The 22,958-nt window shown below is 37.0% G+C and overlaps 1 protein-coding gene across 1 annotated transcript in view; it reads right to left on the reverse strand.

The window, feature by feature from the left end:
* Positions 1-914: 914 nt before the first annotated feature.
* MTA3 (metastasis associated 1 family member 3) overlaps positions 915-22,958 on the reverse strand; it is a 138,565-nt gene continuing 116,521 nt past the window's right edge. The window contains exons 18-19 of the mRNA XM_035562811.2: positions 20,089-20,243; positions 915-1,096 (exon numbers count right to left, since the gene is read on the reverse strand). Coding sequence (XP_035418704.1) covers positions 961-1,096; positions 20,089-20,243 — 291 coding nt within the window. The 3' untranslated portion in view covers positions 915-960. The remainder of the gene's footprint in view (positions 1,097-20,088; positions 20,244-22,958) is intronic.

Consider the following 22,958-nt stretch of genomic DNA (forward strand, 5'->3'; position numbering starts at 1 on the left):
TTCCTACAATTAGTTACAAAAGGCACATCATCTCTCCATGGTAAGTGTCTACCTGTAGCCTTACAAGCATGAATTTCAACACATTCTACAGACAACTTTCTTAACCTGATGTATACAAATGTAGTAATTATTTTGTGGAGAGGCTTTGTTAATAGGAAATACTCTATTTCCTCATGTTTTCCTGGGAATTGCATTCTGCTGGTTTTGACTATTCAGAATAGACTTCAAGAAATGCCAGAAATACCCAAAGAAATAGGTGGATGCTTGCAAATATATAGAAATTTGGACCAGTTCTTACACATGCAACTTGTCCAGCTGGATGTTCACTGCCACACATAATACTTTCCAGGATTTTAAACAGAGTTAATATGGCCAACATTTTGAAAATTTGACACTAATTCTGGGCTCTGCCTAATTTGGTCTAAGTTTCAGAACTGCTGAACAACTCCTTGTTCACATTTCAGTGTTTGGATGCTCAGCAGATCAGAAAATTAAATCCAAAGTGACTCAAGCCGATACTGTAAAATTCAAATACCCAGTCTGCAGCTCAATTTGAAAATGCAGTCCCTAAAGACTAAATCCTGCTTCAAAGACACTGCAATAGTTTTGAAAGCTGCCTATCACACCACTAGAAGGCATAGACAAATGTGGTGGGTGTACTTTGCATCCATACTCCGTGTGGTCAGTGTGAACAGCCGCTCCCTGACCAGCCAACTCTGATGATGGGGAATGAGGGGAATATAGCAGGATGATCATTGATAGGCTTGCACAGCGAATCAGAAGTAGCCCCTTGCAGAGGCAAGGGAAAACAAAAGCTGCTGTTGGATCCTGCCCAGGACACAGAACCCAACCACAACATGTTCATATAGTGTGTCTGTCCTGAAGATGTGGAAGGTCCTGTTGTATCTGCATTCATAATTAAGATTTTGACATGATTATGGTGCTGATGCTGTTATATCTTCAGTGCATGATGGTTCTTGGCTCTGTTCGTGCCTGCCTATTGTTCATGAGAGACTTTGTCTTTGCAATGATTGGAGAACAAGGTGTTCTGGAAGCTCTTTTCAGCTGCGACCTGGTAAACCTCTTACGGATTTTTCTGTATGGAGGGAAGGAGGGAAAGGAGGGAAAGAAGAGAGAGACAACAAGAGAGGTAAGTCTCAGTCTTTAACAGACTGCTCGAGAGCCAATAACAAACAAACAAGCAAATACTCTTACCAGAACAGGAAGGCTAGTTCATGGAAAAGAGACTTGCAGTCAACAAGAGTGAGCCCTGGCCATCAACTGATGATTCACAGTTGCCTCCAACTAGTAACTCATAATTGCTCAGTGAAAAGTGAATTGGTGTTAGACAATATTTGGACAACAACATTATATGAAATCTTCGGCCAGAATGCTCCAATAGGGGAGTCCTTATGTGTGATTTCAATACAGGAATGAAGGATCACAGAAGAAAGAACCACATTAGCACCCAAGTGAATGTGTTACTTCTACAAAAGTGATGGACTGAGACCAATTTTCAGTGTTATTTTCAATGCATCAATTCTGTAAGTAATGGATCACTGGAGTCTTTGTGCTTTTTGAACTTGTGCCTTTCAGGTGCAATAAATTCACTTTAATTTTAGTCAAACATATTAACTACAGGTGGTCATGTTGTTTGTATTATAATCTCATGCAAGGATAATTAATTCTGACACAAAAAGCTTTGTTAGGTTCCAATTGCTCTGTTGGCTCTGTATTGTTATAAATCAAAATCATAATGCTGACCATACAGAGTAAAGTAGCAGAAATCACAGAAATGACACACACAGAGTATGTCAAGAACCATCTTCATTGGCAGAGTCCAGAATATTAGATGTTTATGGAAAATTGTTTATTTTCTGAATTCACTCAAGTCCATTATCCCAGCTTTCATTTAGGTAGTTTATAAATTACAGAGATTTTGAGCGTACGTAATTAAAGTGACTTATGTCCTCTAACTTTAGAGAGACCAGGCTTTCTAATTCAAACATTCCAAGTTGAAAATCTGACCTGATTGCAAACTACACAGTGCTGAAATGCATCAAGGTGCATCAAGGCTTTGACACAGTAACAAAATAAGTGATTTGTCCCTTTCATCTTAACAGGCTGCTAACAGTGAGCCTGGAAAATGGTGGCACCTAACATTGAAAATACAGGGGCAGCTTAAAACGTAGTCTTATTGAGTACTAAACAGGCTCTTCTTTGCATGTTAAATTTTCAACACATATTTAGTTGCTGGTTGAGTATTCCTCAGAAATCTAAACTTCCAATTAAGTAAATGAGCCACAGAAGAGACCATAGTCAAGGACAAAACAAAAAGCCCCAAATCAGGATAATATATCATGATCTTGGAGGTTACAGGGAGCCTGAAAAATACACCTATTTTGGTTTATGTATATGAAAGGAACAGGGAAGTATTTGTCTTGGCTGCCTGAAAGCAGGATGTCACCAGCATCTTATGGCCTACAAAAACAAACTGGGATTTAGCATCATTCAGTAATAAGCACAATAAAAGAAAAGAAAATTAATCCCCAGAAAGGAAAGCTTAGGCTATTCATGCAGTCCACAGAGACAAAAATTTACTGTTTGAGCACTTACTTTACATGGTCATCTTTATTTAGGCCTAAGAAGATATTCAATATATTGACAAGAAATTGCATCCAGAATGGTAAAATCATAGAAATTTAAACTGAGACTGGTAGAAATATGCACTTCTAAAATGAGGAGACAGCTAGGTTTGGTAAATTTATGTTAATAGACGAGACCTGTTACCTGCAACGATTATAACGGGGATCATTCCAGAAAAAGCTTAAAGAACTGGATCCCTTCTGATATATTTATCATGGAAGTGCCTAAGAATGGTTACATAGGAATTAGGTCTTCTCCCTCTGGAAAGGTGATGGGATTGCTAGACCAGCTGAAGTACATCTACACCATGGCACACAGAACGGGGAACAAACAGGAGGAGCTAGTTGGCACTGTGCGGCAGAAAAGCTATGACATAGTTGCCATCACAGAAACATGGTGGATGACTCACATGACTGTAGTGCTGCAATGGCTGGCTATAAACACTTCAGAAGGGATAGACTAGGAGGGAGAGGTGGGGATGTAGCCCTTTGATGTTAAGTAGTGTTCATATTGCCTAGAGCTGAACAATGGCAATGACAGGGTTGAGCGTTTATTGGTAAGAATCAAGGGGAAGGCCAAGAAGGCAGATGTCATGATGGGAGTCTCTTATAGACCACCCAGCCAGGATGAAGAGTGAGAGGAAATATTCTATAAGCAGCTGGGAGAACTCTCACAATCACTGCATATTGCTTCTCTGAGTTGTGATGAATGGAGTTAAACCCAGTGGGATGCCAGTCACAAGTGGTGTACCCCAGGGCTCAGTGCTGGGGGCAGTTCTCTTCAATATCTTTATCAACGATCTGGACAAGAGGATCAAGTGTACCCTCAGCAAATTTTGCAGACACTAAGTTAAGCGTGAGTGTTGATCTGCTCGAGAGGGTTCTGGATAAGCTGGATCCATGGGCCAAGGCCTACAAGGCCAAGTGCCGGGTCCCCCACTTGGGGCACAACAACCCCATGCAGAGCTACAGGCTGGGGGAAAAGTGGCTGGAAAGCTGCCCAGCGGAAAGGGACCTGAGGCTACTGGTGGATAGCCAGATGAATATGAGCCAGAAGCATGCTCAGGTGGGCAAGAAGGCCAACAACATCCTGGCTTGTATCAGAAATTGTGTGGCCAGCTGGACTAGGGAAGTGATTGTCCCCCTGTACTCGGCTCTGGTGAGGCCGCACCTCAAGTACTGTGTTCAGTTTTGGGCCCCTCACTACAAGAAGGACATCAAGGCCCTGGAGCGTATCCAAAAAAGAGCAACAAAGCTGGTGAAGGGCCTGGACTGCAAGTCTTATGAGGAGCAGTTGAGGGAACTGGGGTCGTTTAGCCTGGAGAAAAGGAGGCTCAGGGGAGACCTTATTGCTCTCTACGACTACCTGAAAGGAAGTGTTAGCAGGGTGGGGGTAGGTCTCTTCTGTCAAGCAACAAGTAATAGGACAAGAGGAAGTGACCTCAAGTTGCACCAGGGAAGGTTTAGGTTAGATATTATGAAAAAAATTCTTCACTGAAAGGGTTGTGAGGCATTGGAACAGGCTGCCCAGGGAATTAGTTGAGTCACCACCCCTGGAGGTATTCAAAAGACGTGTAGATGTGGTGCTTAGGGACATGGTTTAATGGTAGACATGGCAGTGCTAGGTTGGACTTATGATCTTAGAGGTCTTTTCCAACCTAAGTGATTCTATTCTATGATTCTACATTTGCTTGCAGAAGTTTGTATTTATTTAAAGAACCAATGTGATCATTAGTCATTTGAGAAGCCCACAGTTTATAGAAATGTTAGGTAAGAGTTCACCCATCTTAATTTTTAATATGGCAACTTCATAAACCATCAAGTAGTTCCTAGTACTGAAAGTAATTGGCAGTTCACACTAAATATAAGAACGCTAAAGTATTTGTGATTAGGATTTATGACTATTAAATAACAACAGTAAAGTCAAAAGATGCAGTTATTAAATACTGGTTCCAAACTAGCATGAAGAATGGCAGAATTAAAAAGGGGGAGCTCATCAGCACTGCATCAAGCAAACCGCAAAAACAGTTTATGAGCTCTTCAGTTGGTATTAATGAAAGTATCTCTATCTAGGCTGTCAGAAGGCCTAATCTGGTATGCGCTCTGCAAGGAGAATCCAGCACTTCTATTTAAACAGGATTGTGATTAAACAGGATTCCAGAAATTAGCTTTCTGGGATATAGCGTTTCAGAAATAAAATTGGAAAGATGGAAATTTCCATTGACTTCATTAAACATGCTATTCGAACAATTGTTTCGCTAAACCCAAACCTGGTTCTTTTTACTCTAAAAATATACAGGGAGGAGGAAACTGCCTACACTGAAGACTTTAGCATCTAAAAACAGCTAAACTTTTTAATAGCCACTGATAAGGTTTTACAACCCTTCAGCTTTTTTTTTTTTTTTTTTTTAAACATTTGAGCATGTGGGTTGTAATAGTAACTGATGAAAGGCAGGAAATTCAAAGATAACATTGTTGGTCCCTCTCTCTCTCAAAACACTTCAACACGCTCTCCTCCCTCCCTAAGCAATACAACAAATTAAGGGCAGAGTCACCTTTAATGTTCAATTTCCTGTCCCTTTTTGAGTTAACACCAGCCATATGTTTTAATTACATAAAGCTTTTATTTGGTGGTGGCAAGTAAATGGCTTTAATATCTGTAGTGATGATAACATCCTTTGCAGTTGTTAGGAAAGAGTAATTGCTATTTTCCTCTGCTTTTTCTTTTGATTCTTGTACAAGTGCTTGAAGCATGATGCATTAAAGACTTCATTTGAAATGCTAATTAAAAAATATTTTAAAGCCTTTGCATTGTATTTCTAGTCCTCCTGAGACCAAAGGTTGGAAAATAAATCAAACCTTCAAATAGATGATTGGTATATAATGCTCACTATGCTCATTTTTATGTCAAATGTGATGCATTGCTGCCAATGTGGGAAGATGGCAAATTCTTTATGTCTGCATGACGGTAACTGAAGAGAAAGGTAAATAAGACTTCTGGCAGCTACTCAGAGAAATATGGAAATGTGCATAAGTACTACGTACTATTAAGATGTATTTTCTCTTTGCAAGTTTTATGCAAGGACTGTAACATGCTGGGTAGAAAGAATAGTTAGGCTGAATAGGACACTTACGCCATGCTTAAATATAACCAGACAAAAAAAAATTTCAAAGAACCAAGCCTTTCTTAGGAATTCAGTGAATTATATGCAACTAACCATCTGGTGAAGTTAAGCACAATACTATATAACCTGTTGTGATGTCCAGATTTCTCAGCAATAGAATAGCTGCTAACAAAATTTCTGATTTGTAAAAGCTGACTCAAAGTTCTGTGCTTAAATGCCATGCATTAAAATAGAAGCGTTTTTAAAACTTGAATAAAATAAAGTGACCTTCAGTCAATGTTAGTCAAGAATGCATTTTTCAAGCCTTTTCTAATCTGAGTTAAAGGCATTACTTGCTGTAGCTCTGTTAATATCAGGCATATCTGTCTGTTACTGCTTCTATATATATATAAACTGCTGTGTATCAGTATTGCCTCCTCGACATTGCATTGAGTTGTGATTGGAGGAACTTTGTTCTATTTGGCTATACCAACATTATTTAAGAAGGAATACAAAATAAATTCAAGTTATGGCAGAAGATTTTACTGAGAGAGAACTGTGTGTAAAGGCCTGCTGAAACTTTAGCAGATGACAAATCTTGTTTTGAAAGTGAATGCAAAGAAACATTTTCTTATGAAGGGGAACTTGTCCATAACCCTTATATATAACGGGTATATATTATTATTATAATTATTATATATAGTATATAATAAATAACTGAGGTCCAGAAATGCTTTTGATGCTCTGTTTCCACTACAAATATATTAAGGACCTATTACAAACCCAGCTACAGAGTTTTAAGCTGAAGTACACTGCATTATGATTCCTGCTTTACCTAAATTAGTTTGATATTTTTGCTAGAGTCTTTCTTATACTCATGTCATTTGAGCAACATTTTCATATTCAAAGATCTAGTGCCATGGAAATGAACTATCACCTAGTTGTGGTGGTAGCACAAAGATTATGAACAGGTTGGTAGCAGGCATAAGAGAATGGATTCACTGAACAGTATGAAAGCTGAACTCCTTCCTAACCTCTAGATTGGGATGAAGTATTCACTATGACTTGGCAATGGTAAACAGGAATTGAAAGTTGCCAGTTGTACAAAATACTGCCACCCTAGAAGCAGGTGGAGTTTTATACATTGACTACAGCAAAGCAGGATTTTGCGTTATGGTACAAGTTTTATGCAAAAGTTGCAATCAGTATAACCAAGAAAAACTTTAAAACAACAAACAAAAACAAAACCAACAAAAACAACAAACCCTGACAAACCCTGTAATTCAGATAACAGCAAAACTCTTCTAGACAAAGATTTCTGAAGTTGCTGCTGCGGCTCCAGCACAATGTAAGCTTTGTGCAATGTAAGTTTTGAGCGCAAGCTCAAGGCCAGTTAGCAAAGCACAATTATTTTCAAAGTAATCATGATTCCTTGGGGGTATTACACTTAATTGTAATTTCTCTGAGGGTTTGTTTTATCCAGAGGTACACTATAATTACTCAGTGGATTAAATTACAAGTGGGGGTACTATCTTAGGAGTCTGTTAGTCTTTCCATTAATTTCAACAGCCTTTTAAATAAAGTGAAAGGCAAAAACATGAGCAATGCTGAGTCTGTTAAAAGAGAATTTAACTGGGATGAACCTGTAGGCACAGATCCTTTGAAACCTGACAGATTACAGAATGACTAACTCACATTACTTCCTTCATTTCTACCTGGGTGAAAATGAGGAGGAGTGTGAATGCTGTATTTTATTTACCTATTTGGCTTGCTGATTTAGACTTTTTGTTTCTTTCCCCTCAGCACTTTACAGTAAAGCTTACCTATATTCCATTAAAGTTTTGATCTAACCTTAAAATTACAGAAATTAGGAGGAATGCACTTTGAAGGCACAAGTGGGTTGATGCTGATATGCTTTTTAAAAATAAACTCCTTTGTGAAATGTTCATTTACAAAATAAATCACAAGTGTTTTAATAAGTATCAGGCTACCGGAGAGCATTTGCCATAAGCCACTTAGTTACATTATAAAGTTAATATAGATGGCATAGAGTGGTACGATCTTTATAAGATTAAAGAGGTGCTGCTGTAGACACTCCAATGTCATTTAAATGTTTTAAGACCTTGCCTTATTTTCCTCCTCCTAGCAAGGACGCATTTTCCTTTGCTGGTGGTTATCTTCCAATTTGGCATGAATATTTAGAGGAAAACTGTCCTCTATGAAAAATATTTTACAGACACACCAGTTAAACATCATGGTGTCAGATCTTCCTGAGCAGCTTAACATAGTATTTTCAAACACCATACTACATTGAAGGCTTCTCTGGCATTTTGTGTTTCAGAGCAACAGCTTATAGCTACTATGAATATAAAAAGTAGTAAACATTACTACACTAATACACTAAACTAGAGCATTTTCTTTACTGGGAGGAAAAACCCAGGTCGTTTAAAGCATAGACTCCTGTGATCATGTCATGCCTGAACTGTGGCATGGCATAAACCACCTCTCTGTCTCTTTCTTGCTGCTGGTTTAAAATTTACTCAGATAAATTTCCTTTGAAGCAGAAACCTTCACTTTATGTGCATTTATAGAGTGCCTAGAACAACAGGGACCTCACCTATTACTGAAATTATTAATATTGGTTTTACTGCAAACAACTGGGATGGCTTTTGGAAAAATCATCTCATCCATCAGGTTTTTCCATGCTTTCATTTTATCTGAAAACAGCATATTTCATTAATACTGTAAGATGTCTAAGGATTCTCAGTGAGAATAAATTAAAGAAGTGCACAGTATTATTTTCTGCATTAGTGTTGTTTTTTTTTTTGTTTTGTTTTTCAGATGAAAGCTGGAACTGAGAAAAACTTATCTTTTAACCCCTAAGAAGTGTTATAAATAGACACTGTCATACATCAGTCATCACATGATGACTAAATCTTAACAATCAGCAATAGACTTATTCTCACAGTTCATCTGTGAGCTTGGTATTTACCACCAAGAGACTAAATTTACCTATTGCAGACAGCTAGGGCAAAAATGATTGCACATCAGTTTCAGTGCAACACGGACTTGATCACTTTTTGCCAAAACTGGCAGCACCAACCCCATTGAACTCGTTCCCACCCCACTCTGATTTCTGGTAGGCACAATTAAAAAAAAAATCAACATAGTTGGTAGGAATGATAGACACCACAGGTCTCAACATGGATTAACCAGTTGGATTAATTAATGGATGGACTTGCCCTGGTTCTTGGGAGAGTTTTGCTAACTCAGCAGTGACATCTCCCATTGCACACCAAACAGCAATGTCTATCAGAAAAGCATGCATAGAGCCATATGTTCCTCAGAGAATTTTTCCCTTGAAGGGAAAAAGGCCTATCTAGGATTCATAGCATTCAACAACAGCATCCACCTTGGTAGAGGGGATAAGAACCGATAAGACCTAGCAAAGGTAGCTCAATGGAATGGATAAAAAGTAAATTATTCATACACTTTAAAACAAAACAATGGCTCAGGCTTCAACAGACGTGTAAGCTGAGCTATGGGACAGCTGCTTTGAACTTTATCTGAAATTAATTAGCCTCTCCTTAGCTACCATTGACTTCAGATAGTTTAAGGCATGAATCCTGCTCTATTAAAGAAAGGGTTGCTTAACCTCTCTTCCCCATGAACGTACACACAAGATCACTGCAAATTTATCAATATGTAGGCACCCTGGGAATCCAAGGAGACAGAAAGCTTTTTGCAGGCACAAAAGACAAAAGATCTCAAAGCAACTCCTTTATGTTTCCCTTAATATACCAGGCAGGATGTCAGAGGGACATCACCCAAACACTATTTATACTTTATACTATATAACTTTATGCTATATAACTTTATATTTTACCAGTATAAATTTTCATCACCATCTAGTAATTTTTAAGACATATAGTTACTTTGTATTTTGATTAAACATCACCTACTATTAGATTAAAACATTACTCACATGGCAGAATACATTTTTTTCTTACACAAAAAAATAGAGAGAAGATGCATCAGAGCTGGCCGTGAGTAAATGCAAAGTTGCTTTTGACTACTTCCCAAATGTCTTGCATGGTAATTCACAATTCCAGAAGACAATTTTTTATCTTTGAGAAGGGTTTGGAACATACAGCTTCTGATTTCTGCCCTTGGGCTACAAACATCAAGTGCCATTTCCCTAACAACATTAAATGCCACTTTAAACATTTTCAAAAATATCTTCTACTAAATACGCATAAATCCCAGATGACAGAAAACCTTACCTGACTAGTCTCAGCATCTTGATATAGATTCAGAAAGACTTTTTGGCTGGTTTCAATCATGTGATTATATTTGACTTCTTGAATGGTATGTCCCTTAAATTAGGTATATGCTGGCCAAATGCCTTGGTGACACAGGGTCTAGCAGGTCATTCCCAAAGGAATTGTGAGGAAGTTCGCAGTTTAATAGCTTGCTTTAAGAAAAAATAAAAATGCTGAAGAAAGAAATTGAAGAATATGAAAAATGTCTATGATATGCTTCGTAGGAAAAAAAGATCTTATATTTTTGTCTTTTCCAGTTTTGATACACTTTAAACACCCCATCATAAACACTTTAGTATTTATTAGAACTTTTTCAATACAAAACTTTTTTAATGGCTTTTTATTAGCCTTTTTGTTTCTTTTCTTACCTTGTTTGATTATTTCATCTAAGATTTTTGGCCTGAATACTATGTTTACAATATTATAATATTATTTGAGATTGATAAAAAATAACAATATTTTATCAATATGTTATCAATAATGCATATACTTTTCCTGGAATAATATATATACTGATAGAGTATATTTGGATGAGCTTCTTGGCACTCTGGTTATTTGCTGTTAAGCAAGGGCTGAAAATCAAAATTAATCATTCTTACCAGAAAGAGTTGGAGAGAAAAATTTCCTTCACAGAAGTGTCCCCCTAGGGCCCTGCTCCACAGCAACAATCTCTTGTGTGATCAGTATTTACTCTACACAGAAGCTCCTATGTAAAATACAGATTAGAAATCTGTACTGTGGCACCAATAGAGAAAAGCTTTGCCACAAAATTATTTGACATGCTAATTTCTAAGGTAATCTTCATTTTAGATCAGAATTTTTATTTAACATTCATATTATCAAGGGTCCACTCTAGTTCATTTTCTGACTAGGGTAAGAAAATTTCATCCTGCTCTTCAGTCATGGCCAGCACTTTTCCTGTCAGTATCTCACTGTGCTTGCTGATCTGGTTAATTAAAAACTGCAGAGCATCCTTGAGAGTAGGTGTTCATTCATATTATTCAAGTTTACAGACAAAAAGATGGAGCTGTTCAGAGGTTAAATGCTTTGTCTGGTGTCTCATGTCACGTAACAGAGGCAAAAGGAGTTGTGATGCACAGATCTGAGCTTTTACCACTTACACAACACTTCTATTGTGTTTGGTCAGGTAAATATTTTAACCCTTATCCATTGCACAAGTAATGAAACCAGCCAAGTCTCCTTGAATGTTTGACAAGAAGTGATTGTTATCTCTGTGGTTGGCTTTCACAGTCACTATTTTTATGTTCTCTTCAGTATTCTACATTGATAATCCCTATGCAGTTGCTTATGAAAGCTTTTCACAAAAAGATGCCAACTTTTTTTTTTTTCCTTTTCCCCCTATCCCCCCCCCCCCCCAGCCTTATTTGCATTAATGCTGTAGGGTCATTCATTTAAAAGATCTTAATGTGTTAAAAACATATCAGAGAAAAATAACAATACATGATTAAACCTATGCACTAATATATATACTCATGTATATATAGCTCAGAAGTAAATCCTCTATCTGTAATTTTAAACTAAGAAAACAATACAGAGCAACTTGTAAATGAAAGGTAGTGGTCAGTTCCATGGGAATTTTAAGACTGTGGGATTCACTGACATATTTCCAAAATATTCACCACTGTCGAGTTTTACAATCGTCTTTGGTATTTACCTGTAACAACAGTATGTTCATCAAATCTAATTTCTGTATCTAAATGCACATTATTGCTATGTTTTGCTCTGCCTTCAAATAAAATAATCCTTAACCTCGTATCCAGCTTCTACTAAATACTATTGCTAACACTGGAGAGAAATCATAAAAAGAAAAAAAAAGTCTTTGAAAACTGATATTTTGCAGTTTTTGAGGATTACAGTCATCAATAGCTGAGATCTAATGCAATAAACTGTGGTTTAGGAACAGTAATGGTGAGAGAAAGCTAATTTTACTTCTGAACTCTGGTGTTATTCTAGCATTGCTATAGGTAGCATCTGCATAATTACTCTTGTCTTTATCTTTTCTTTGATATTAAATATGCAGAAGACTATCCTGGTCTAACAAGTTAGCATTTTCATCATTACTTTATATGTTTCCCAAGGTTTTATTAATGTCCCTTTAAAAGGGAAACTGGCTTCACATCCAAAGATGTTTCTTTATAGAAATTTTTTTTTCTTGTTCAAAAACAAATTGATATTAACTCCCACAATAGAAGACCAGGTATTATAAGGTGACACATTCCCACTGGGGATGTGGATTTAGAAAAAAGCTGAGCAGCAAGCTAACAAAAAAACAAGCCCTAAGACCTTAAGTTAAAACATCCTGTAAAGAGGATTGTGTTCAGCTACATCAAATCCTCTGCACAAACACAAAAGACAGCTTCTGAAGGGAAATCTTTAGAAATGGCCAACCAGACTGCAGGGAACTCAAAGTTTGTCAAGAAGTGTTAAGAAAACAGGTTAAAAGAATTGCATGACAGCCCAATTTAACATCTGACTTATAAGGTGTGTTACTATCTGACATACTCGAGCTGCCTGGCTCCACTCAGTGGGAGCCTTACACATTTAAGGGCTTTGCTGAACAGGGTCTGGAAGGTCTAACAAAGTGAATGAGGTTTCTGGAAAAGTTAAGTAATTTTACAGCAGTTTCTCCACCAACAGCTGTGTTTAAGACAATCCTTAATACACTTATTATCCTTGTATTTCATTTCAGTTCCTTTTTTTTTTTCTTTTTTAAGTTTCCTACAGAAATAAAATTTTGCAAAAAGTCTCATTTTGGAAATTATATTTCCCCTCTCAAATATAAAATGCTCTGGCTACTTCTGTACCTTCTGTCTGAATGTGAAATTACTTTTGTCAAAGAGAGCAGAGATGAGTGCTAGTGGTTAAATAACACCTGTAAATGTGTCACTGCTCTTTAGCTGAGTCATGTGAATTAACCACATTCAAGCTCCTATCTAAAATAAAATTGCAAAATATACTTTGGTATCTAAGCCACCACAGAGAGGCTGCGTATGTGAATTTCTGCTCACAACAGGGTAGAATCCCAAAAGATCAGTTTACAAGATCCAACTGTGTGACTTTTCAGGCAGCAGTAACTAGGTCATTTACAACCATCTGCTCATAGCCCCTGTCTCCCTGCTGTCATCACTGAGGCTGTGGACTAATTAATTTTCACCTGCTAATCAGTGGATATACCTCTGAAACTAACAAATCACCCAGTTTCAGTCAGCAGCTACTGGACTCCTGCAGATGGCATTTCTGTGAGATTTTGTTACCCGTAAAGGTAAAAAGTGTTCTTTGAAAGGAGATTCCCCATAAGGCTTCTGACCAACTCTGCGTACAACAGCTCTCTGAAAACATAAAGTACAATTCATCTGATTTTGCGGATGGAGAACAGAGGATATGCAGAGAATTACCCCCCAGTCTTCATCAAAGTATTTAAGCACCTTATGAATTTTGATATGAGTTAACCGTCCAAAGGCTTGGTGATACAGACTTGAGGTCTCAGGGAAGTCTGTCAGGGAGCAGGGAACTGAATCATATTTTCCCAAGTCCTAGGTAAGTGCTCCAACATCTTCCTCTTACCATGCAGCTTTAACCAGGGTGAGTAGCTTACTACAATGTCATTGAAATATTCATTTTAAACTGTGAGATTAATACAAAGCTCCCAACCAATATTATTGTATTTCATTTGTTCTGATGACTGATGAAACAGAATTCTTAATAACATATGCTCTTCAAACCTACCAGCAATAAATAATGGCATAACTTATAGTGAACTAATCCTTAAATGAGAAAGTAGGTGAAACACTGCAGTTTTGGTTTTGTTTTCCATGTATTATTCCTTTTGAATATTAAAAAATCTTCACATTCTTCAAGTGAGGTTGATTTTAGTTTCACGGAATGATCCTGTTTTTAAAAACAAATAAACTTTAGTATAATTATAGTAGTGTTACTTTGACTTAGTTGGTATCATAAAAGGAGCCAGAGGAAAAGGACATGTAGATGCATAGTGAAAGAAAACATCTGTAGGTCCATGTAAACCGCTCAATAAGAAACAAAGGGCAAGCGATTATGATCTAGTTTCTATATCACTGGTTGTGATTCTGTCACAGCACCTCAGCTAGAGCTTGAGGAAGAATTATGATTTATAAGGTTGAACAATAAATGAGTCATGAATAGTCCTCACTAAATAAGATCAAAATAGCAGTTCACTGAAAAAGTTAGACTAGGGATTTTTACTCTGATGAAAGTAACAAAGCATAACAACTTTGAACAGCAGCTAGTCAAGTAGGACCACTACTTGGAGCAAGGACAGTTCTTGCACAGATTCCCCATCTGCAGTACTGTCACAGTGACTGGAAATGATACTAAGCTCACCTGCACTCAGATGCAGCCAATCAATGAGATATTTGCAATCCTATCAATAAGGATTAGATATAATCCTAAAGGCTATATTCTAATTCTATAATCCCTGCTTTTCAAGATGTATGACAGTGATAGAATACAGCAGAAGTAAAGGAACCAGAAAAGTAAATTCTTAGAGGCTGATAATTTTTTTTTGATTAGAGGGTGCAGAGCATTCTTAGACTTGCAGCTGATTCTCCAAGGGTGCAGCGAAGTGTCTCCATGCAGTCAGATACAGGATGGGGGTCTCATGGCCACAGTTCCATGCAGGTAAGAAATGAAAATACACTATACCCTGGATCCAACTACAGTGAAGTTCAAGACTGGGATTCTAATTTGAATCAAGTTGCCTCATCTCTATGAAAAGCAGAGGCCATCCCTGAATGTACATTAAAAATATTTTTTAAGTGAACAACTTTTTGTGCACAGTTGAAGATGATTAAAAAATAAAAAGAATAAACATGTCTATGGGCATTTCTGTGATACAAAATTGCATTTGTGAAGAGGAAGAAAGAACAGAGTAGTTAACACTGGAATCCTGATCTAGACCTGCACCGATCCTCTGTAACACAGACCCAAGGCACAAGACACTTACTCCTCCACTTTTCCCTTTTCTCCCAGAAACATGCTAAAAGTGTTAACTCAAACACAGACCCTGGCCTCATCGTTAAAACCTGTATTGGAGGGAGAAAAGACAATGGCAGGTCATTAACAACTTTGAATATGGGTGACACTTATAACAAAATTTTGTTTCACCTGAATTTAGGGTTTACACTGACTGATACAGCTACAATGTGATGAGTGCTAGCAGGATACACAGAGCCACGAGGGGCTGGGAGCACCAGATTTAGTTTCCCCAACTTCTGCAAGAGAATCAGACCACTGATGGCAAAGGCAAGACAACATTTTGCTGAATTTAGTTTGTGAGCATCACATTCTCTTCTTTCTCAACATGCAACTTTAGTTTTAAGCTTTTTGTGTGTGCTATGAGACATGCATAAATAAAAATGAGTGATAACAGGTAATTATCACAGCCACTGTGATATCCTTACATAGTACCTCAACAAACCACAGGAAGCTTTTTGTTTTGGAGAAAGAACATGATGTGAAGAATATGAAAATTGCCTATATAATGCTGCCACAGGGATGCCTCTCAAATCATTTTATCAGCAAAAAGGAAGCAATGTCTGCTGGTAACAGCTAAAGATCACGTTCTAATTTTAGCAGTTGCAGTTAACTCATTCCCAATGGAGTTGCACTTACCGTGAGAAGGTTTCTAACTGCTTCAGCACTGAAAGGAAACAAGCATCGAGTCATTCAACTGCAGTTCTATATGCAAATATGCTTTTTGGCCCGTGAAGGGAGAGCGTATGGAATTTGCTGCTATAACCCATTCAGCCAAATATTTCCAGACATTTCTTATAATGCAAATGCTGGAAAAAAAAAAATCATTTTCCACACAATGTTTTATCTGTCCCTATACTAATATGATCATCAGCATGCACATGTGTTCTGTTATCAATAGAGCGTGTGTATAGGAACTGTATGCACACTGCATGCCTAGAATGGCAAGAAAAGTTTTAATCAACAAATGCATTTTCCTTGACATCCAATAGCTATTTACATTACTACTTTTATTCATAGATTATGATAATGTTTTATATAACTCAACAGATATTAAGCTGATACATTACATTTTTATTAAACTTCTGGAGATCATAGTAAATATTGTCCTATTTTTTTTCAATAATTATGTAAGTCCCAGAATGGTAATTCAGTACAAAGAATTTCATTTCATGCAATGAAGTCATTTTCTGCATTAACCTCTAACAGAGCCTACAATAGAATCTACATTACAGCTAGTCATCAAAATGGGAATAAAACACAAAAAGCTTCCTCTTACAGCAAAGGTGATTTAGTACAATGTCCAGAATAAAACTCTTATATAATTATGAGACTTTTGGATGATCCTAAAGTATACACATAGTGGTAGGACAATTCCAGCAGCTAATATCTAAGTATATTAAAAAGAAATAAGGAGACTCCCTTGGTAAGTAGTGATAAATGCATGGCTCCTCAAAGAGTGATTTTTCAGTGAATCGTGTAAACAGTTTTGCACTTTAGAAAAAATCTTGACCAAGTTATTTCACAGTAGGGAATGAGAATTCCTTTTTCATTCAGCAATGGTACGAATAAAGAAAAATACGAAAATATGAAATTCAGTAAAGCTCAACATAAAATTATGATGTAATATCAAGTTAAGTGCTCTTGAACCACCACCTGCTTTTCTGCCTAGATTAATCCCTGTGCTTTGATTCTGTGACTGAACGCAGATGTTGAAATCCCAAGTGAGTTGGACTCACACAGGTGTCAGGAAGGTTTCTGAATGGTGAGTGCAGGCTGTCACCATAGATGAAATTGTAAAACTGGGGCCATATATATATATATACGCTTATTGTGAAGATTCACTGAGCATGCTGATGAGCATTCAGGGCATGGTCTTAAAATTCCAGGGTAATTCCAGGGATTACCTTGGACATTTTAGACTAATTTCTATAATTCTTTTCTGTTCTCTGAATACTTAGGTCCATACTCATCCATTACTACAAATACCTGAATACGTGAGCAATTCAATATACAATGTTTAAATTTACATAAAAAATATTTGGGGCTTAAATTCAGAGTGGGCAAGAATGATAATCATTTATTTAAAATATCCTTTAAAATGAAACTACAGATATTCACCTTACCTTACCTCATTTAGTTTACCAGTAATAATAATACTTTTTTTCCCTCAGATATCAACCAACTATAGCGTTATATCTTTTTCAGCTAAATGTCTGAGGAAATTTACCCTCTGGACTCCCCACATAAGGTTTTATAGAAATATGCATCTTAAACCTTAGTTCACTGCACAAGTAAAAATGTTTTAGGACGGAGAAATGAAAACTGCTATGTACTATTGCAATCTAAATATAATATTGAAAATAATATTTTCTTTATGCAGGATGTAATTAGCATATGTCTTTTTTACATGTATTTTTAATGAATACACATGCTAAAACAGACAGGATCCTGATGCAGCACAGTATGAAAACCTGCCTTAAAGAACGAGTTGTTACTTTGAAATGAGATGATTATTTCTGAGCTGAGTGTTCAGCACATATTTAAACATCTAACAGCTGCAAACTGGCAACTGATTTTTATTTATTTTATTTCATTCTGTGGCAGGACCAGATAAATTCTGTTCTGCTTTTTCACAATCATCTCCTCCCTAGATAAAATATTTCTTCCCATTGTAATCATGTTACACTGAACTGTGTCACAGCCATGCTCATCTCCGTGAACTCCTAGTACAAAACAGGTTAACTGTCAGGGGCTAATGCCTATTCCCTCTTCTCCCTTCTTCCTTCAAGGAGCAGAACATTTAATAGCTGTCTTGAGCATCTGAACACTTGAGCAGTAGGACCAGGCAGGGCTTTCCGCTTTGAGCTATAAGGACTGGAGGCAAGTGAGAGCCGAGGAGAACAAGCTACACCACCTCTTCCAAATAATCTTGGAATACAGGTGAAGGGAATCAAGGGATCAAAGGAAAGAAGTTAGAAAGGTGAAAACATCCCTGATGTAGGAAAGGAACCAACGGAGATGGGATGGGAAAGAAAAAAAAGGTGTGTGTGGGGAAGAGAATCTATGAGAGAGAAGGAACAGAAATGGAGTTTCAAAGGATAAAAAGCTGCTGTCTCACATTAGTTGCAGTTTTGAAGATTAATGTGAATGAGGAACTATTACTCTGTGTGTTTCTATCACAGAAGGAAGATACATGTCTATGTACTTCTGCTGAACTTACAGCAGTAGCTTTTGTCAGACTGGGAAAAGCTGTAAAGGGGCGGCTCACTCCTTAACTACAATTAACTCCAATTAGTAACCAATGCAAGTCCTTGAGCACTCCCTCTTTCACTTCTTCAGCATCAGCCAAAGTGATGCAGCATGCCACTTTTAATGACACCACCTTTTTTTGAAGGAGTGTCACTGAGGTCTTATTGCCCTGTGGTCGCCATACAAGGGTATTTCAGATGTTACTCTTCACATTTTTTTAATGATTTGAAGAGCAGCAGACACGGAGTCCTGAGGACTAAGCCCCTGTTTACCTACCGCCATTGGTGTGAAGGTGGAGACAATGTACGTGCTGTGCTGATCTCCCACATCAACCCTGGCCAGGGAATGCCATCTGCAACCATGGAATTGGAGAGGGGGATTTATGAGGTTGGGATCAGACAGGGCTATCCCAGATGGGTATTTGCAAAGGCAGAGTTCATCTCTCCATACTTAAATCACCCAGAATTTAAACATCTAAACCAGTCATCTGGGCTACCTCTGAGGTCAGTGGGGAGAGACAGAGACTGTCAGCATAGGACTCATCTCATCCTTTGACAGGAACCTCTCTAAGGAAAAATGGGAAAAAAAAGTGCTAAAACTTCTAAACCAGTGACTTAGGCTACCAGTCCCAATGGTAGTGATATGATCACCAGGAATTAGTCAGATACTAAGCTCTTTGCATAGCCTGTATCAAAAAACCCTTGAAGCAGCCAATTTTATAACTGGGTGAGTTATCAGAAGCCTAAAGGCTTATCCTCCTACCATCATCTCTGAATTGTTGAATTCTTCATGCAAAAGAATAATGAGGTACCATATTTACTTGATCTTGAAATAGCCACCAAATTGTCATGTACATGTATTTCAACTACTCTAGCAGTGTCTACCATAAACTAGACTAAGTATGCACATTTTCCTCAGTTAGCTCTATATTTACATATATTCCTTCCCTACTCTTATTTTGTTATTTACATTTTTGTTCAACTGCCAGCCTTTCTAGGTCTGTGAAATAATCTCAGAAGCAATGAGTAGTCTGATGTTATTTGCCCTAACAATCTTCCTACTTTAAATCTAGGCAAGATTTTTAAGCGTTTTTAAATAACCAGCCCAGAAAACAGAATTTACAAAAATAAGACTAACGTCTTGTCCCAGTCTGAATTAAATCAGGAAATGAGGAAGAAAAGAGCAGAGGAGCCTCCAGTAGCAACTCTTCTGTGATATCAAACTCTCGTGGGAAAACAAAAAGTTCATTAAATTTTACCAATTAATCTAGAAATGTCAGATTGAAAAATATCTTAGTTGTTTCTAAAGGAAATTAATTTCTATCCTAGAAAGATGCTGCCTGCTATATATGTCTCTATTGTGTGCTGTGTATTTTTCAAGTTCTGAATATTTTAAAGTGTAGCCTCCATTGTGGATACATATGTGTTTTGTTGAATGATCAGAGATGTCTTAAACTTCATTGTTTTCAAACTACAACTAGTAACAATTAAAAAGTTCTAATCTTTGCCACACAAAAGTAACCCTGACTGGATAAGTCTTGTTAGTGAAATACTGATAATGTTAGTAAGCAAGGGATGAAAAATGGGTTGTATGTTTTGACATAACATGGCTCTTCACTGTAACACAACCTCAAATAATAATGACAAAAACTGTTATTCAAATAGTGGATCAATAACATGTATGCAGTGAAGACTCATTCCCTGCTTTTCCCTGCTTCAACTTCATTTCTCTTACCTGGTCTCTTCTGTAGCTATAAAGAAACCATCATCTGAAGCATCAAGCCAATTTTGCCTCTGTCTCTTGATCACTGGAATGGTGCTTGTCTTAATGGCACTTGCACTGGCTTGCAAGGCCTTACCGTTAGTAATATGAACATGGGGAGCAGCATGCTGAAATCATAAAAAAAAAAAAGGGAAGAAAAAAAAAGATATTTGTCTGAGAACAAGCATAATTCTGTTAACCGATTCTGCTGTAAAGGGCAGGCTACACACACTGTTGTTCTCAAAAAACAGCTACTCTTCCTCAACAAGTACCTGCCGGACAGATTACACCTTCTGATCATCTGTGCACTTTGACGTGTTTTAGCCACAGATCTGAAAGCTCTTTAAAAACTAAATTAACTATTGCTGAAACCATTTAATAAAAAGAGAAACTGAACCATGAATCAGTGCCATAACCTAAGCAGTCCTGCAACAGTCCAACCAATGAGACTTGTTTTCTGATCCAAGTATAGCATTAATCTAATTTAAAAGTAAAAATAAATCCACACTTCTCACCTTACAGATCCTTACTCTATCTGGCTTTCTTTTTAAGTAAAAATCACTGTAAGGGGCAAGTGGCCCAGCCTAGCTGCTAACCTAAGGCAAGGTAACAGAGTTTTACATCATCTTGGTGGTGGCCATGGTGCTTAAGTTCACTCTCCAGTCATTATATATATTAGAGCTGACTGCAACACTTCTACCTTCATTTTAATACAGGTAACGTTAAACATAAAATGACGCATTAATTTTCTACCACACCTTTAGCTGGAATATCTGTGCAGCAAGATTTAGAGACAGCAAATGCCCACACCTAATGAGAAAAGCTGCCTTCTGATAAATCAAGTAGAAAGTAAAAATGTTTTCTGTGTTGTCTGTAAGTAACATTTTGGAGGCATATCCCAATATACACATTAATTTTTGAAATTAGATTTTTGTTTGCCACATGATCACTTATCAACAAGATTAAGTAATCACAACATTTGATCAAAACAGACATGTTAGAAGATATACAAAGATGAAAGTTCTGCTCCATCTCACATAGATTCAGCATCATGTTTTCCTAAGAAGTTGTACTATTTCTTGGTGAAATAATACAAGTGTTCCTTGTTAGTGATAGTGTTTTAGTGATATTCATAAAACACGCACAATTCTGCATACTCCTGGGAGTAGCCTTTAATTAGGGGAGCAATTCCACAATCCCTGAGTAAGGAAGGGGCTGGTAACATGCACGGAGGCTAGCAGAATAGAACATGAAACCAATCTCTTAAATCATGTCATGTAACAGTCAAAAATTACACTTGTATTCAATGTATTCTATTTATATTATGCCACAAGTTTCAACAACCTTGATCCAGACCACTTGCTCCCTCCAACTGGGAATTTGTGACTTCAAGGACTAATTCCACCATCTTTACTTTAGTGCAAATAAATGAACAACCTCCTCTATGTTTTCTTAGATGCGGTGAAACAAAAAACAAACAATGAAAAGAGCAACAAGACATCAAATTTGAGTGAGTCACAGATAACTCTTTCTTAGAGTGAAACTATTTTCCTTTACCCTAGAGGCAAAGAAAGATTACACCGGATTTAGTTGCTCTTGCACATACGGCTGTAAATCTTCCTTTGTAGTCACTCTAAGTATTTGCCAAATAATTGCCTATTTTTTTCCACTTTTTAATTCACTGTTTAGACTGCAGCTTGGTTTTCACTTTTTTTTTTTTTTTTGTGTGTGTGTGTTGGCTTTGGTTGAGAGGAACAAGCAAGGGACATGATGCTAGAAGTAATTCTGCTGTTATTTAGCATAAATTCAGGATAAAATACGTAGTTTGGATGAAATCAAAAATTCATAAAGGTATTTACCTGGTGATGTCTTAGCGCACAAAGTAGATACCGCTAAAAAAGCAACAATTCAGGAATAGAAAACACTGTCATATACGACAGCTGTACAGATTTCATAGTACATCCAAAGTAATTATTTTTACCTGACAGTGTCATATATTACCGAGGAACATTCAAGGGCTCAAAGGGCAATTTTTTTTGCTGTGCTTCCCCAGTCAGAAACCCATTTAAGTTCGCAAATATAGTGGCTAGTATCTTTTCCTTTCTAATCCACCACTGTACATTTCCTTTACTTCAGGACAATCAGACAAAGTCAAAACATGTTCAGGAAATGTACAAGGTACAAGAAGTGCATTTCCTATGGCATAAACTCTGAAAAACAGCTAAACCTTATGGAAAAAGTATGTGTTTTTTCATAATACTTTTTCCCCTGGCAAAGACAGATGTCATTACTAGATCCAAAATTCTGTTTTGTCTACATTTCTTAGAACCTAATTCTTATTCCAGACAAGATATAACACGACAGAAAACAGTGCAAGGGTTACAATATCATCTTGTCTCTCTTGCATCATAATGATTACTGTTTTCCCTTTTATTTCCCTTTTCCATGAGTCCTTTCATGCTATTTGGAGAAATTATATTTCACTTAAAGACAATGGAAAAATAAGTTCTCCAGTCTGGGTGTTAGGGACCACATTATCTTTAATTTCTAGTTAATCAAAACAATTGAATTTCTTGAACAATTAAAAGTAGAAAATCAGTTCCTTAATTCCTCTAAAAATATATATTTACCACTCTGTATAAAAATAAGCATTCAATGCAACTGTCATACTGATAGCAACACCCAGAGCAAACAGACCTTTCATACCGAGTACTTATTACATGCTTTACTATTATTATTATTATTACTATTATTATTTATTTTTTCCCCTCCAGCACATAGTTATGCTAGAAAGGTTACGAAAGCTTCAGGAATACCACTGGTACTACCACAGAAGCTCTATT

Source organism: Cygnus atratus, chromosome 3 (genome assembly GCF_013377495.2).
Source record: "Cygnus atratus isolate AKBS03 ecotype Queensland, Australia chromosome 3, CAtr_DNAZoo_HiC_assembly, whole genome shotgun sequence".
NCBI lineage: Eukaryota > Metazoa > Chordata > Aves > Anseriformes > Anatidae > Cygnus > Cygnus atratus.